Source organism: Lepisosteus oculatus, chromosome 1, assembly GCF_040954835.1.
Source record: "Lepisosteus oculatus isolate fLepOcu1 chromosome 1, fLepOcu1.hap2, whole genome shotgun sequence".
In the NCBI taxonomy this organism is placed as follows: Eukaryota; Metazoa; Chordata; class Actinopteri; order Semionotiformes; family Lepisosteidae; genus Lepisosteus; species Lepisosteus oculatus.
In genome coordinates this window covers 63,995,796-64,011,358 of record NC_090696.1, presented here as the reverse complement: position 1 = coordinate 64,011,358, position 15,563 = coordinate 63,995,796, and the positions used below count along the sequence as shown (strand labels likewise).

At 35.7% G+C, this 15,563-nt stretch overlaps 1 protein-coding gene across 2 annotated transcripts in view; it reads right to left on the bottom strand.

Annotated features, from left to right (window-relative positions):
- LOC102688442 (inactive ubiquitin carboxyl-terminal hydrolase 53) overlaps nucleotides 1-15,563 on the bottom strand; it is a 57,144-nt gene that overhangs the window by 26,187 nt on the left and 15,394 nt on the right. For both annotated transcript variants that reach the window (XM_015345835.2, XM_015345836.2), the window contains exons 2-8: nucleotides 14,654-15,368; nucleotides 9,587-9,679; nucleotides 9,317-9,451; nucleotides 6,115-6,228; nucleotides 4,750-4,832; nucleotides 4,187-4,292; nucleotides 259-405 (exon numbers count right to left, since the gene is read on the bottom strand). In XM_015345835.2, the coding sequence (XP_015201321.2) occupies nucleotides 259-405; nucleotides 4,187-4,292; nucleotides 4,750-4,832; nucleotides 6,115-6,228; nucleotides 9,317-9,451; nucleotides 9,587-9,679; nucleotides 14,654-14,797 (822 nt within the window). In that variant the 5' untranslated portion in view covers nucleotides 14,798-15,368. The remainder of the gene's footprint in view (nucleotides 1-258; nucleotides 406-4,186; nucleotides 4,293-4,749; nucleotides 4,833-6,114; nucleotides 6,229-9,316; nucleotides 9,452-9,586; nucleotides 9,680-14,653; nucleotides 15,369-15,563) is intronic.

The window sequence follows — 15,563 nt, the reverse complement described above, 5'->3', positions numbered from 1 at the left end:
TCTTGTTGAGAGTTCTAATGGAGAATGAACCAAAATGACTGAGTAGTAGCCAGCTTCTTGCTACATTTTATGTAATTCTTTACATACATCTTGGCTCTTTGTGTAGCTCTGAGCTCACTAACATATGAGAAATCAAACTCAATGCATCTCTTGGCAATGTTTGTCATTAAACTCTATAATCCCTTGACTACTGCTTACAGTACTTACTGCTTTAATAGTTTTAAAGCATGTGTGTGACAGCACATGCTATGTTCTTACCCCAGAAAGGTTCAGTTGTGGTCCAAGCGATCTAATGACATCTTCTGTGAGGTCCGATTGTTCCGCATCCCAGACAAAGCCAATTGTGACTATCTCCGGACAGTTCATGAGCACACGTCTAATCTTGATCCTTTGTCCACAATTACTCTTGGGAAAAAAAATCGATGGGTCGATGAGTTACTACAACACCACCTTGTTTTCAGTTATCACACAGCAGTTAGAGGATGTATATTTCGAAGTAACTATGTTGTATGGGTTTACTTTTTTCAGAAAAATAGCACCTACAAGCTCTTGGACTAAAATACATCACTTTGAAGGGTACAGTAAATTAAATATGTAGAGATGTAGAGCAAAGAGAACCACATACTGTAGTATTAGATCAAAATACTACATAAAGACATGATAAATTAAGCTTTTAGAACCGTACTAAGTATATGAAAGTTTTTACATTGGCGTTTATTTTGCCTCTTCAGTACACTTACAGAAATAGCAATAAATAGGGCTTACACCTTTTATCAGCATCAACTAATACTCGATAAAATGACATCACACCAAATGAATATTAAGAACTACAGCATGGATGTATGTGTTTAGTTCTCATACTTAGAATAGATACTAAACATAGACATGTTTAGACCTTTTCTCATTTGTCTGATTTACATGTTTCAGTGACTTTTCAATTTCAGGCCCTGTTAGATTTTTACTTTTCACACTCATCAAATCCAGACCCACTTCAAATGAGGTTGCTTCATTGACTATTTACGACAGAAAGGTTTTCATGCTGTTGTTGAATACACGACTAAAACACATCGTGCAGTTTGTAATTTTCCATTTTTCATTTAAATGTTCATTAAAGTTACTGGAATTGTGTTATGCTGGGCGGGGATTTAGTATGAACAGAAAACAAAAATCAACATGAAATCACTGCATGCATGGGTAAGTGACTCAGTATACCACTTTCTGATGAACAAACAATAATTCCACAAGGCAGAGGTTTAATGAAGTTGAATGCCACAGTTGCCAATGGCAATAACAGGGTGATTGTGGATAAGCCTTCTGCGCTATTTATATCCTCACAGAGGAATAACAGCTATCCCTTGCTGACTGCTCAAAAACAAAAGCAAGGCAGACCATGTTAAAAGAATCCAATGTTCTATACGGATGAAAGTTACTTATCTGTACAATACAATTCATTATGAATTTTTTGTGTTTATGTCTACATTTCAGCACATTTTTCAAGTCTGATGACTTAGACAAACTGCAAACACTGGTGAAATTGGTATGGCTACACTAGTGATAATGTTAAAAGGAGAGAAAAAACAGTAAAATTATTTCACTCTACATGACCATTTTTTGGATTTGAATGCTTTATTTCGACAATTTGTTTTTTGCCCAGCTTATTTCTAACAATTGCTATTTTCTACTTTAATTTGTTCAATGGTTTTAGACTAGTTGACCAGACAAACAAATGTTACGTTACACGTTGATTATATTTTCCATAGCTCAAAGCACCTCCTTGTCCGTGACTAACAGTCAGTGCTCTTTCCATCATAATAAACAGTTCCTTTTGTGAAACAGAAATTGATCTTTGCTCCATTTATTTGTTTTATTCAGCTAACATTTTAAATTATGTCCTTATCATGGGACAGAAGCATTCTAAAACTTATATTCCTAGTTGATATGTTCTGAATCTCCTGTAGAATTTCTCCATCCAGATTGCCAACCGCCCTGCATGTTGCTTCTGACAGGCTTCACACTGAAGACAAGATTCCTCTCTTGACTTTCTCTACACCCATTATTCTACCACCAGAGCCAACAATATTAATTAACCTTTGACCCAATTAATCAATGCAAAAAGAAACGACTGGATTGGTTTCTCTTGTTGATGCTGTTCATCTTTTTTAACCACTTCCAGCTCACATAACAGTTTTGAAGTCAAAGGATTCCTTCCCTCTTTGATTTTCAAACTGCTCACCATCATATTTGAATATTTGTATTCCTGTAACATAGACAGGCCTTCCAGATATGTAAACTTATTAATATTAGTTTATAAACCTATTGGTCTTGCTCTTCGCCAGCTTCTGAATTCAGCAAAAACCTGTTTCAAGACAACATATTTCATCCTTTATATAGTGAAAGGAAAGCTGGTTTGCTGTGCAAATGTACTGTATAAGCAGGAAAAACAAATTGATTAATTTTATAATCAATAGATGACACTTTGTTTTTAAATGAAGTTTTGAACTTTTTAATAATACCAATTACAATTTCTAGGTAGGCTGAGAAGACAGAAAGAAACATTGAATATTGGCAGCCCTAACTATACAGTAGCTTGCATTGTTTTTGTAGGTACCTTTCTCTAGCTGTAACTTTCTCTGGGTAATATACAGAAAACTTCAGAGTACTCTTGCTTTTCAAACATATGTGTAAAAACATGGCACTGTACTGATAAAGTGACCTACATACAGATTTGTGCATCTTTTTGTAAACATAGTTGCTATTTATAAATGAAAATGAATTTCTTTTAGGCTGAATTATTTTAAGACTGCTTCAATAATTGCTTCATCACACTTGGCATTAAATCACTGGTAAAAAAGGATTAGAGCTGCATTTTTATTTACAATTTGCCTGCATACTGCACATGACAAATGGAAACCAGAAACACTTTTGTTGCAAAAGAAAACTGCTTAAAGATGATGTCAAAGCTAAATAAGTAGATAAGGTAATGCAGAAATCAGTAACATAGCAACCACTGTTTCTCTTCTTTTGTGTTCTCTTAAAAAAGGTTAATCGTACCAACTACTATTTATCTCACTGAAAAAAATAAAGCATAGAACAGCCCATTCAGTGATAAAATACGAGATTAACCTAGTCTTTAATTCCATGTAAAAGCAAGTAGTACGTATGAGGCACATAATCCGTTTATGCTGCGCTGAACTCCAATGATTACGGCAATACACTTTTAATATGGATAAAGAACGTCAGACACAACAATCCCTTGGATATATTTAACTCGGTTTCAACAATCACACCAGGTTTCACTCTTGTCTGTCTCTGAATGACAAGAGAAAAGGCACCTTATATATCAATCATTTACTGTACAAAACGGGGATTTTTTTTATAATACATACAATTTCTTACTATGGCTTCAAAGCTGTTGTCATCCTAATTTGTGCTTTTCAGATTTACAAACAGGGCTGGGCTTACTGGCTTGATAGATTTATTATCATAACACAAACTAATACCATCAGCCACTCCTTTTTGTTCTGAATGACAGAACATGTCTCTTACTGGCCTAAAAAATACCACATACTCAGTTGCTGGCTTTAAAAATATGGGCTCACAATGAGAAATGTTAAATTATCTTAGATTTTATTTTCTAGTGATTAACGCTACCATAATGTACTGTATGTAAGATGAAGTTGTTTCAACAGGTAGCATTATAGCTCTCTGCAGGTGTTATAAAGAGATTTACAATAAAAAAAATACTTTTTTTTATTCTTTTCACTCTTTTCTGTGTGAAACTGTTTACTTGCTCCTTATAAGTATTTATAAGTTACTGTATATTAGATTTATTTGGCTGTCTCATATAAAATTTGAATTCCACAAGCCATTTCCAAAATTGATTTTACTGTCAGCAGACAGACTTTGTACATTGTCTATTACTGGTTGCCTTTACTTTTACAGGAGATTCTCCATCATGTTTTAAGGTATGACAGCAACATTTATTATGATGGTGGTTTTATGAATGAAGTAAAAAAAAACATCATTGTTTTTCAATGGGGTGATGTGCTTTTACGAACACATCTTCCCTTTGTATTGAGAATCCATTTACTAAAACACGAAAAATGACATCACAAAATTACAATCCTTTTTTTAATCTTAGAAATACCTTCAAAACAGAAAACGTCATGAAAAAATCTCCACTTACAGGGCAGTTCCTGAGGTCCCCAATCGTACTTGCTGCCTGCAGCAGTTCCCCAAACATGTCATACCTAAGACGTTCATTTTTTTCCAGAAAGAGGTCAACCTGTTGGCTAAATCAAGAACAAATTCCCTTAATGGCAGTTTTCAATAATTTAACATACAGTCAATTCAAGCTTTATTGTCCCCTAGGGGAAATTTGTTTTACAGCACAGTCAAACTCAGACTCACAGCTTACACAGGGGGTTAGGATTTTGAGCAGGTAATACAGCTGAATTCACATATACTGTAGTCATATTTTACCCTTAATAACCCTTGTAATAACCCCCTACTAACCAATTGTGGTAATACAAGATATTAATAAGGATACAAACAATAAATAAAAGTAAATAAGACAACTGTATAGGCTCCGTAACAAGTTCTTGTAGGCATGCTTGATGAATTTTTAAGAGATTAAAGCGTTTTTTCCCATTTTTTTTATTTTCTGGAGCCGACCGCCTAAGTTGAGAGTGCAAGTTGTGAGTCTACTGTGCTGAGTTTCTTCTACAGAATTCGTGGAGTGTTACTTACCAGAGGGCTGTAGTGGAGACATAGTGCACTAGCTCAGTGAAAGGTAGAGGGTCAGAGGACGCCCCACAGCTTCGACAAACACACTTTGGAAAGAAATAAAATAAAGACCTTTTTTAGAAGCTGCTTCTTTTGGATGCCACTTGCACTGCAATGTGATTTTAAGAATTTCACAGTTGGATTTTGTATTAAGTACTGTATCATTGTTTGGATGCAACCAGTGAACTAGCAATAATATTAAATAGAAAGTGTGGATTAAAGGACTACTGTATATCTGGAAAGATACAATGGATTACTAAAACTCCATACACATAGAGGCATTACTTTATGTTATAAGGATCAAGACCCGTATTGTTAAAGGAAAAAAAAAATGTTGTTATCTACCAAGTTATCTTAATATTCATGCAAAGTAAATTGGTCTCAATGGTTTTTCAATTTTGAAAAAGGTATAAACTGGCACACAAGGCATTTGAAGACAGTGAGTCAGAAAAAAAGGAAATTACCAATACATTTAAATAGAATTCTCACATGGAAAAAAATGTTCTCATGAGTCACTGTAACAAATTTCAACAGTGGTCACTTTTTCTAAACTACATATCAACAAAGCATTGTACACAAAAAGGAAATATAACAAATTATATCATTTGCGTAATTTCTAATTTCCCTTCTGATATGTTGTAAATCAGACTACCCAGGAGACTTTTAAAGCTTTTTGTTCCTGTGCAGAAATGAGCTGTATGTTTTCAGTCTTCAAATGAAGTCCAATAAATTCTAAGGCCATGTCTGTGGAACAGCAGTATGACAGTAAGGTTTATTTATTTTCTTGCTAGATCAGGTGTATAATATCCTCTAGGCCACAAACCTTTGAAGTAAGTTCTTGTGAATATTTTACAGAATAAACATCCCAATATAGAATTAGGGAAAATATTTTAAGCAATTAAGTGTTTATTATTCATAAACAAAGGAAATAACTGAATAACTAGAGAAAATAATACAACTTAATTGAGTAAATTGGGAAATGTTAAAGAATAAGACAAATCAATGGATAATAACATGAAAAATATTTAAATTAAATTAAATAATCCAATAATTAAATCAAATTATATTTAACATATATTTTTATTTATTGTATATATATGGATTCCAAATATCTCGATATTTAGATTCCAGATCTGATTTAATATCCATTTTGCCACCTTCTTCATGGATACAGGGATTATAACATAGTCAAGACTCTCATGATTCTGATGACCTCAGTCTTACTGAGAATCCCATTTAACATTAAAAGCATTTTCTAATGTAACTTTCACAAAATATTTATTGGCTTTGCTTTTGAAACCTATAACTTTGTTCTCCGTGCTTTCTTACCTGTTCATACAGAGTCATGGCAAACTTCTGGTGAGTAATGCAGGACTTGGAAACACACACATCTGTTTCAGTATCAGGCACTATATGCAGGTGAATCCTTTCAAGAATATTTTCCTGGAAGACACAAAGAAGATCTGCTTAATTTTCCACATAGCAATTGTTCTGCCACATTTCTTGTGATATGTCTTCTACAGCACAGTTCAGTCTTCTAAATGAGAGATGAGTGCAAAGTTCCCTTCAGAAAAAAAGGATAAGAGAAAACCATCAATAAACTGAGATTAACCAATACAAAAAAAACACTATCACACAAAAATAACTGCACACAAGCTATGAAAAGGAATGCCATCTTTAGTTTTCATGTATGGTGTACATTGTATTGCATGTACTGAAGCATATATTATATGTTAAACAAGTATATGACACAGAGACAATACAATGAATTAAGGCCAAATATAACAGCTCTTAATGTTTTTCAGATTGCACATCATATTGGTTTATATCTATGCCTATTTAGAACCAGCAACTGATAAATCGACTCAATTTCATTGCTGCAATACCTCAGACCAGTATGGATGCATAAATACCACATCACCATGGCTACATCTTAAAATAGAGCAAGAGTGGCCTTCCAGCAGAAGCCAGTGTTTCCATTTGCTGGCTCATTGTGGCTTATTAGACCTGTATGGGAGAGACAGATGTGACTGCTCATGGAACAAGTGTTTGGTTCTGTTGAATCAGCTTGAATGGCAGCAACTGCATTCTCCTTCATATACCAATATTCTTCTGGATCAATTCTTGTTCAAGTGTTGATGCCTATAGAGCACAGACATCTCTCAATTCACCCATCAGCTGTAGCAACCTAACAGTTCCCATCGTCCATTTTACATCGCTTTAGGCGAGCCTTCAGCAAGTCTTTGTACTACTTACAGCATACTTCCCAACAGTGATCGCCTTGTCATAAAAACTTGCCTATAAAGACACACATGGCCAACCTACTGGAGATATCTTAATGTTTAGCAAACCAGCTTCTGGAAGCACACTGGTGTCCTGCTAGAAAACTCCAAGAATACATTGTAAGTAGAAGGACGGCTCACGTCTTGGCTTTCTTGAAATGTAAACCTGTCAAAGTCCACCCCTTTTCACACTGCACAAACAGAAATGGCTATGGGCGTGTATTACCCACTGAAGGTGTGGTAAGGTGTGACTGAGAACACTGCAGGATTGCAAATGCCTGAAAGGCAGCAAGGATCACTGTAGTTGAATAATTTCACTCCAATACTCAGGAAATTCGGTTAACTCTTCTCTAACCTATCCATTCATCCATTTTTAACCTCTATCCAATAAAGGGTCACAGATGAGCTACAGTAGAAACCCTCCCAGTCAGCAATGGGATCCACCAGTCTATCACGGGACATACACAGACACGCACACACAAGGGACAGTTTTCCCAGAAGCCAACTGACCTGCCAGAATGTCTTTGCACTGTGAAAGTAAACCACAGCACTCGGGGGAAAAAAACTTGTGTGAACACTTTGAAAACATACAAAACTCCAAGCAAACCAGGAATTCAATTCAGACAAGATTTGAAACCAGTACCCAGAGCTGCGAGACAGCAATGCTAACTACATTGGTGCCAAGCCACCCCTTATTAGTCATATTAAATCTAAACGAGATTCTGCTTTAATAGATACAAACACAAATGATCAAAAAGAAAACATAATAAGCATAAAGTTTTAAATACATCTTTTCTAGTAAAAGAGAGATCTGTGTTGCTGATGAGCACAGACAGGTTGACTCAGATACAGCAGAACCATCAATTTAGATTGTTGGGAACATGTGTTATTAGAAGACAATGCAGAGCATTTTAAGACTGCAAACAGAATTGATATACTAGTGATGCAAAAAAGAGAAAATAATAAGCCTTTCCCAATATAACCCCTGTAGGAAATTGACACAATGCAGTGCTCACTGAAATAATGGAGCCACTAATGTAAAATGGTATAACACTCCAATATATTATCTTCTTTTTAGATTTACACTCATTTTGGGCATAAACAATGTAAAGTATATAAACTTGAACTTAAGTTAAGGTGATCCATTATTTCCGAGATATTTAATAATTTGTTGTTCTTTCTGCTGCTGTGCAAAAACATGCAACATACAAGCCTTCAAGCTATAGCAGTACAATAATTAAGGGTAGTACTATTTTTCAATTAAAGTGATTCAATAATTTATTCTCTTTAGAATTTTTAGAGTCATTTTGTCCATCACATTATTATAAGAAATAATAACCAGTCTTTCATCATAAAGCAGAACATGCTTTAACTATTTTTTTCTCACAAAATGCAATCCATGTTCTACTTAGTACTAAACTTTCACTATGTTGAATCATTTGTTTTGACTCACTATCTAAAACAGAAATCATAATTTAAATGGATGATCTAGTAAAGCAAAATAATTTGGAGGAAAGTCCAGCCATTACATGATGAAAAGATCTGTTATTTCTATATTTTATCATAGGAATGATTATTATTCTGTTTTATGGTATTCTGAGATATGTAATTATTGTAAAGCATTGATTAATCACCTAAAAATAATTTTAAAACCAGAGAAATTTGCATAAAGTATCTGTTCACTGATTAAGTACTTATTTTCAGTCATTTGGAAAATCATGTTGATTTTTGTGAGTGAATAATATGAAATTATACAGTATATCCAGTATTTATAACTATGTCCCATACATAAAACAGTTATACAACTATATAAGAAGAGGTCTTCAGGTTTAAACACTTCTTCAAAGCAATATATATATAATTATAAATAATAAGCAAATGCAGATGTTTAGCAAATGTATGTGATTAGCAAGTTACTAATGACACGTAAAAAAGAAACGTGCTCATTTCACTGGAAAACAATAGGCATAACATAAATTGAAATAATGTAATATGTAAATATAGTTAATCCAATCAAAAGCAGTAATAATGGTTCACAGTAAGTAATACTAGGGAGTAAGGTTATACTGTATAACATGCCCTGATCATAATATAACGCTCCATCAAAAAGCATTGCAAGTGTTACAATACATTCTATAGCTGTAACCTTGCTGGTATGTTTTTTTTTTTACAAAATGCCCTGCTTAGCACTTTGCTGCCTGGGGCAGATACACTGTAGGGGTCACACTGGCATGGGTCAACGCACTTACAAAGCACTCAGCCGCATCATCCATGAAACCAAGCTGAAACCTCTGCTCGTCTTTGAAGGTCTCAGCCAGGGCATGTCGTAAGTTATCTGAAGGCAGGGCTCTCTCTCTGCTGTGTTGAAACTGACTAAAGATGCTCTGGAGATTAAAAGGGGAAAAAGGGAAGAAAATTCATTGAGCTTATCTTAACATTATGCGAGCTGAAATATCTAAAAAATAATAAAGAAAAATGTAAAGTCTCCATTTTCGGTAAAAACATAAATAAACCTTTACCTTTAAAGCACAAAAGATGCAGGCTTCTCCAAGGCAGACATGTCCTGGTAACTGTCTTAAGCTCCTTCGGAAAACATCCAACTGCCAGAGTACCTGAGTGAGAAAAATAAATGCCTTAAGAGCGATCACCTTTAATTGCTTTGAGAGAAGAAATCTCACATTGCTTTATCAGAAAACACTTTACGAGTAATGTTTGATTGCAAATTGTGTTGTTAACATTTGTAAATCAATTTAGCATTTCATACAGCATTCCAATTCTAACTATTTATGAATGTTCGCTTGCAGAATGAAAAGCTTAGATCAATTTTAACTGATGGTGTAACTCAAAAATTGTATTTTCCCAGCCCCAGAAGCCAAGTGTCTGCAAATGACAAATCATAACATTTCCATGTAGGTTTAAAAAGGAGTAAAACACAGTACACAACAAGGAATTTGTAAGACTCTAGTTCCCCAAAATAAAATGAGTAGATACATTTTCTTTTCAAACTCGTCCCTAAACCTGAAGCAAAGTTCTAAAGTTATGAGGAAAAATATTTTTTTTGTAGCAGGTACACTGAACTTATCGAACTGATATAATTCATTATACCAAAACATCTCAACAATCAGAATAAAAAACAGGGGGGGGGGGGGGTTTGGGGGTCTACCAAAAAAGTCACATGTGTGGCCACCACTGGAAGCATTAAAAGCAGTACATCTGTGACAATTGTTTGCACCGGTCTATAGATGCTGTCTTATGCGATTCTGTTTCTGTCCCATTTTTCTCTGAGTCTGCACAATTATTTGCTTTTCAGTGGTCTCTCGATGGGTCATCCCAGCTGATCCCACATAAATTCAGTGGGGCTCAAATTTGGCAAGCAGGGCACCCATGGGATAACTGTCACATTCCCTTCTATCGAGGAAGCCATCGCTACATGACAACCACGAAGAGTGTCATGGGCTGTCCTGACAGTAGTCACTCCATGATGTAGAAAAGGCAGAAATTGAGCTCTATGGACTTCATTCGTGGAATGCCACACAGTTCACCATCAATCACTACAGATCATCACAATTGGACCTCCCCATCAGCTCGTCTGTTGTACCCTAAAATGGTGCATCATTCAGCCTTTTTGTGCAAAAATCCCTGTTGTCCATCTGTTTGATTAATCTACTGTAGGAGAGTCCACCGCAGTCACTGCTACAAAATATTGGGCACAAAAGTGTTGTTCTCTTGATAAAAATGGCATATTGCACTTTTCTTTCTCAACTTTCAACAAGCTTGATATTCAACAGGTTAAGTCAGTTCATCTCCTGTGCCCAAAAAACATCCCCATTAATGATACAGCATTACTAAAGGCACCTAAGTGCATCAGGATCACTCAACATTGATTAATATAGCGACACCAAAAACATTTGGTCGGTATCAGAAATCCAAATACATATTATTTTAAAAGCCTACATGTACTGTACATGTAGATTTTGCTTTGCTGTACAGTATATATAAATATCTGATTATATTCTTCCTAAAAATACATCCCATAATTTGAAAATGGCAAAAAAAATTCTGTAGCTGGATCTTTTTAAATTGACTAAAATACTTTTAAACGCCCATGAATGACAGCAGGAGGAACTATGTAGGTTCATTTACAATGGGTAGTATAAATTTGCTGCATTGATCCAGTTATAGAACAAATGTTTAATGCAGTTTACAAATAACTGTCCTATTTTTGGCCTCACTTATAATCCTTTCAGATCAAGACTGGGTTTTTGGAACAAATGTAATATTCAAACACTCCTGAGGTTACAAACATCAAGACCAAAAGGAAAAAGAAGAATTTAATGATGAGCTTTTATCAGCTTTCTTTATCTAGGACCTACATATTTATAAAGTAGACTTAGAGAATGACAAAGACAACTATGTATTGGTTTTAGGGCACGTATTTTCATTTGGAACAATCCACTGTATAGAGCATCTCATGCCTCAATTGACAAATCACAGCCAACATGGAATTTGATGGGTCATGATGCAGTTATTTTTTAAAATATACTGAACATGTATTGTTCTTAGATGTAGTTTCCACAATTATTCCTATATGGTTATAATGTATTTTAATCTTTCTGCTTTCATTGTGAATGTAATCTTAATATAATCAGTCCACATTAAACATTCAGTCTGTGTGAATGCCAGTTTTACCTTTTAGAGCAGACCCCTCTTAAATAAGTGAGGATTGGCCTTTCTGAAGTATTTTTTGAGGGGTGGGACATATGAGAAAAGTTAGAAGAGATCAAATAAAACCCACCTAAGAAACAGGCTGAAGAAAATGTTATAGATTCATCTAAAGTTTTATGTTCCATTGCAAAAGTATTGTTTAAGGGAGCACAGTGTTATTTCTGATCATTATTATGTATATACAGTGATACAGTTTATATCACTATAAGTTCTCATATACAGTGCCTTGCGAAAGTATTTGGCCCCCTTGAACTTTTCAACCTTTTGCCACATTTCAGGCTTCAAACATAAAGATATAAATTTTTTATTTTATGTGAAGAATCACCAACAAGCGGGACACAATTGTGAAGTAGAACGAAATCTATTGGATTTTTGAAACTTTTTTAACTAATAAAAAAATGAAAAGTGGGACGTGCAAAATTATTCGGCCCCCTTGCGTTAATACTTTGTAGAGCCACCTTTTGCTGCGATTACAGCTGCAAGTCGCTTGGGGTATGTCTCTATCAGTTTTGCACATCGAGAGACTGAAATTCTTGCCCATTCTTTTTTGCAAAACAGCTCGAGCTCAGTGAGGTTGGATGGAGAGCGTTTGTGAACAGCAGTTTTCAGCTCTTTCCACAGATTCTCGATTGGATTCAGGTCTGGACTTTGACTTGGCCATTCAAACACCTGGATACGTTTATTTGTGAACCATTCCTTTGTAGATTTTGCTGTATGTTTGGGATCATTGTCTTGTTGGAAGACAAATCTCCGTCCCAGTTTCAGGTCTTTTGCAGACTCCAACAGGTTTTCATCCAGAATGGTCCTGTATTTGGCTGCATCCATCTTCCCCTCAATTTTAACCATCTTCCCTGTCCCTGCTGAAGAAAAGCAGGCCCAAACCATGATGCTGCCACCACCATGTTTGACAGTGGGGATGGTGTGTTGAGGGTGATGAGCTGTGTTGCTTTTACGCCAAACATATCGTTTTGCATTGTGGCCAAAAAGTTTGATTTTGGTTTCATCTGACCAGAGCACCTTCTTCCACATGTTTGGGGTGTCTCCCAGGTGGCTTGTGGCAAACTTTAGACGAGACTTTTTATGGATATCTTTGAGAAATGGCTTTCTTCTTGCCACTCTTCCATAAAGGCCAGATTTGTGCAGTGTAAGACTGATTGTTGTCCTATGGACAGACTCTCCCACCTCAGCTGTAGTTCTCTGCAGTTCATCCAGAGTGATCATGGGCCTCTTGGCTGCATCTCTGATCAGTCTTCTCCTTGTCTGAGCTGAAAGTTTAGAGGGACGGCCAGGTCTTGGTAGATTTGCAGTGGTCTGATACTCCTTCCATTTCAAGATGATCGCTTGCACAGTGCTCCTTGGGATGTTTGAAGCTTGGGAAATCTTTTTGTATCCAAATTCGGCTTTAAACTTCTCCACAACAGTATTACGGACCTGCCTGGTGTGTTCCTTGGTCTTCATGATGCTCTCTGCGCTTTCAACAGAACCTTGAGACTATCACAGAGCAGGTGCATTTATACAGAGACTTGATTACACACAGGTGGATTCTATTTATCACCATCAGTCATTTAGGACAACATTGGATCATTCAGAGATCCTCGCTGAACTTCTGGAGTGAGTTTGCTGCACTGAAAGTAAAGGGGCCGAATAATTTTGCACGCCCCACTTTTCATTTTTTTATTAGTTAAAAAAGTTTCAAAAATCCAATAGACTTCGTTCCACTTCACAATTGTGTCCCACTTGTTGGTGATTCTTCACATAAAATAAAAAATTTATATTTTTATGTTTGAAGCCTGAAATGTGGCAAAAGGTTGAAAAGTTCAAGGGGGCCGAATACTTTCGCAAGGCACTGTAGACTACCAGTTATAGGGGCATTAGTGGAGCTGTTAAGAAATATCCATTACTTTTGAAGTTAAAATAAATTGCTTACTGGTATATACTGTACATCTTTAAAAAAGTCTGCAAGTTTCTTTCTACACTGGACACAGCAAATTTTTAAATGCTGGACTTCAATCCCTGAGCCATTTCAAAAGGCACATTTTGAAATGAATGTTATGAACATACAGTAAGCAGAACAAAAAGGAAAACTCTAAATACATTTAATACAGATGAACGTTTTGCCAAATCCTTATTTCACTTAAGGAATGAAAAAAATACTGATGTCATAACTAATGTCTTCAACCTGTCAAGCTTGGCTTTTTAAAATGAGTCTTAGTGTTTTATTGCTGTGACATTTATGACCCTTACTAGAAATGACTCCACTGTTCGTTAAGAGAAAATGAAAAGATTATTTTTAAACATGGCAGGAGGCACAGGTTATTTATGTTGTACTGTTCTTGGTTTACAAGCAACTTGCAATCTATCCTAAGACTGTATTAGCTGAAACATACAGTATGTAACTTAAACATAAAGGATCCCTAGAATGCAGGAAATGTAATGTTCTTAATTTTATACAGAATTCTGCTTATTGGGATGATAGTGTGACTCTCAATATGTTCCCAGAACAATGTACACACAAGTGCATGGGGTGTACAGGGTATTGTATTTAAACACACATACACAGTACAGTAGGCATGCAGTAGTACATATGCCTACTGCTAAGCACAAACATTACAGTGTGCAGAGGTTCTTACACATTGTAAAAAGCAACAACTGTGAAGTAATACAATTTTTCAATAAATACTTATTAGCCGGTGTCATTATATTTTTTTCTACCTAAAAAAAGAGATCTTAGATAAGATAACAGAGCCATCAGATCACATGGCAATCTCTCCTGTTTAGACTCAACCAAATAAACCCAAGTTCAAGGAGCACATAGATAGAGTTTCACCAGATAAATCATGTAGCTTTCGCATTTGACTCACCTGTACAGCACTGTTCAAAAAACAACTGTTTTGCCCAGGTTCATTCAGCAAGCCTTTGGTGGGAGCCAGAGAGAGCATGCTCCCAGGCTGGTAGGATTTTCCAAGATTGCCGCCCTGCTTCTTGAAGAACTTGACCCATGCCATTTGATTAAAGTTACACTTTGTAGAGAAGAGTTATTCTATAAGTATAATAAATTCTTAGCACTAAGGTTGTTCCTCGGTGTGGTACGTGTTACAGATCTCCGTAATTGTAATATTGGTTTTCTGCTTGCTGCGATTGCACTAGACATCAGGGTCCGATCCCACAAAATGACTACCAATAAAAAAATTCCATCTTCCGTCTTTTGGAAATGTCTGAGGGAGTGGCTCAAATTAAATGCCACAAAATTAAAAATCACTGGCAAGATGTCCTTTGTACCGAAACCAAAACCTCTGCGTGCAGAGCAGTAATCCAAGACGACTAAACCACTGCTGTGTTATTTCTGTAGCTTGCACATTGATAATCATTCTTCTTCAAGTTAAAGACATACAGTCCTTCTCCTGTTCAGTCATCAGCATAACATCAGAAGAAATTCTGTGATCCCGTATAAGGTGTGCCCACTTCTCTACATCATTTGCCGTTGTTGGTAATCAACAGAAGAAAGTTCCAAAGTTCATCCATAAGGAAGCTTGAGGACAGCAGTTCCACACATTGGACAACATCACATTGGTGACTCTGGAGTTAAGAGAAGAAAAAAAAACATCAAATGCATTAAGGTAAATGGAGACAGATGATGTTGTGCAAAATCTAAAGTAAGAGTAAGGAAAAGAGGGTGTGGTGACTTGATGCACACAAAACCCTGTCATATTAAATTGTTCCATTATTGCAATAAAGATAAAACAAACTCAAAAACATTCCAACAAAAAAGGA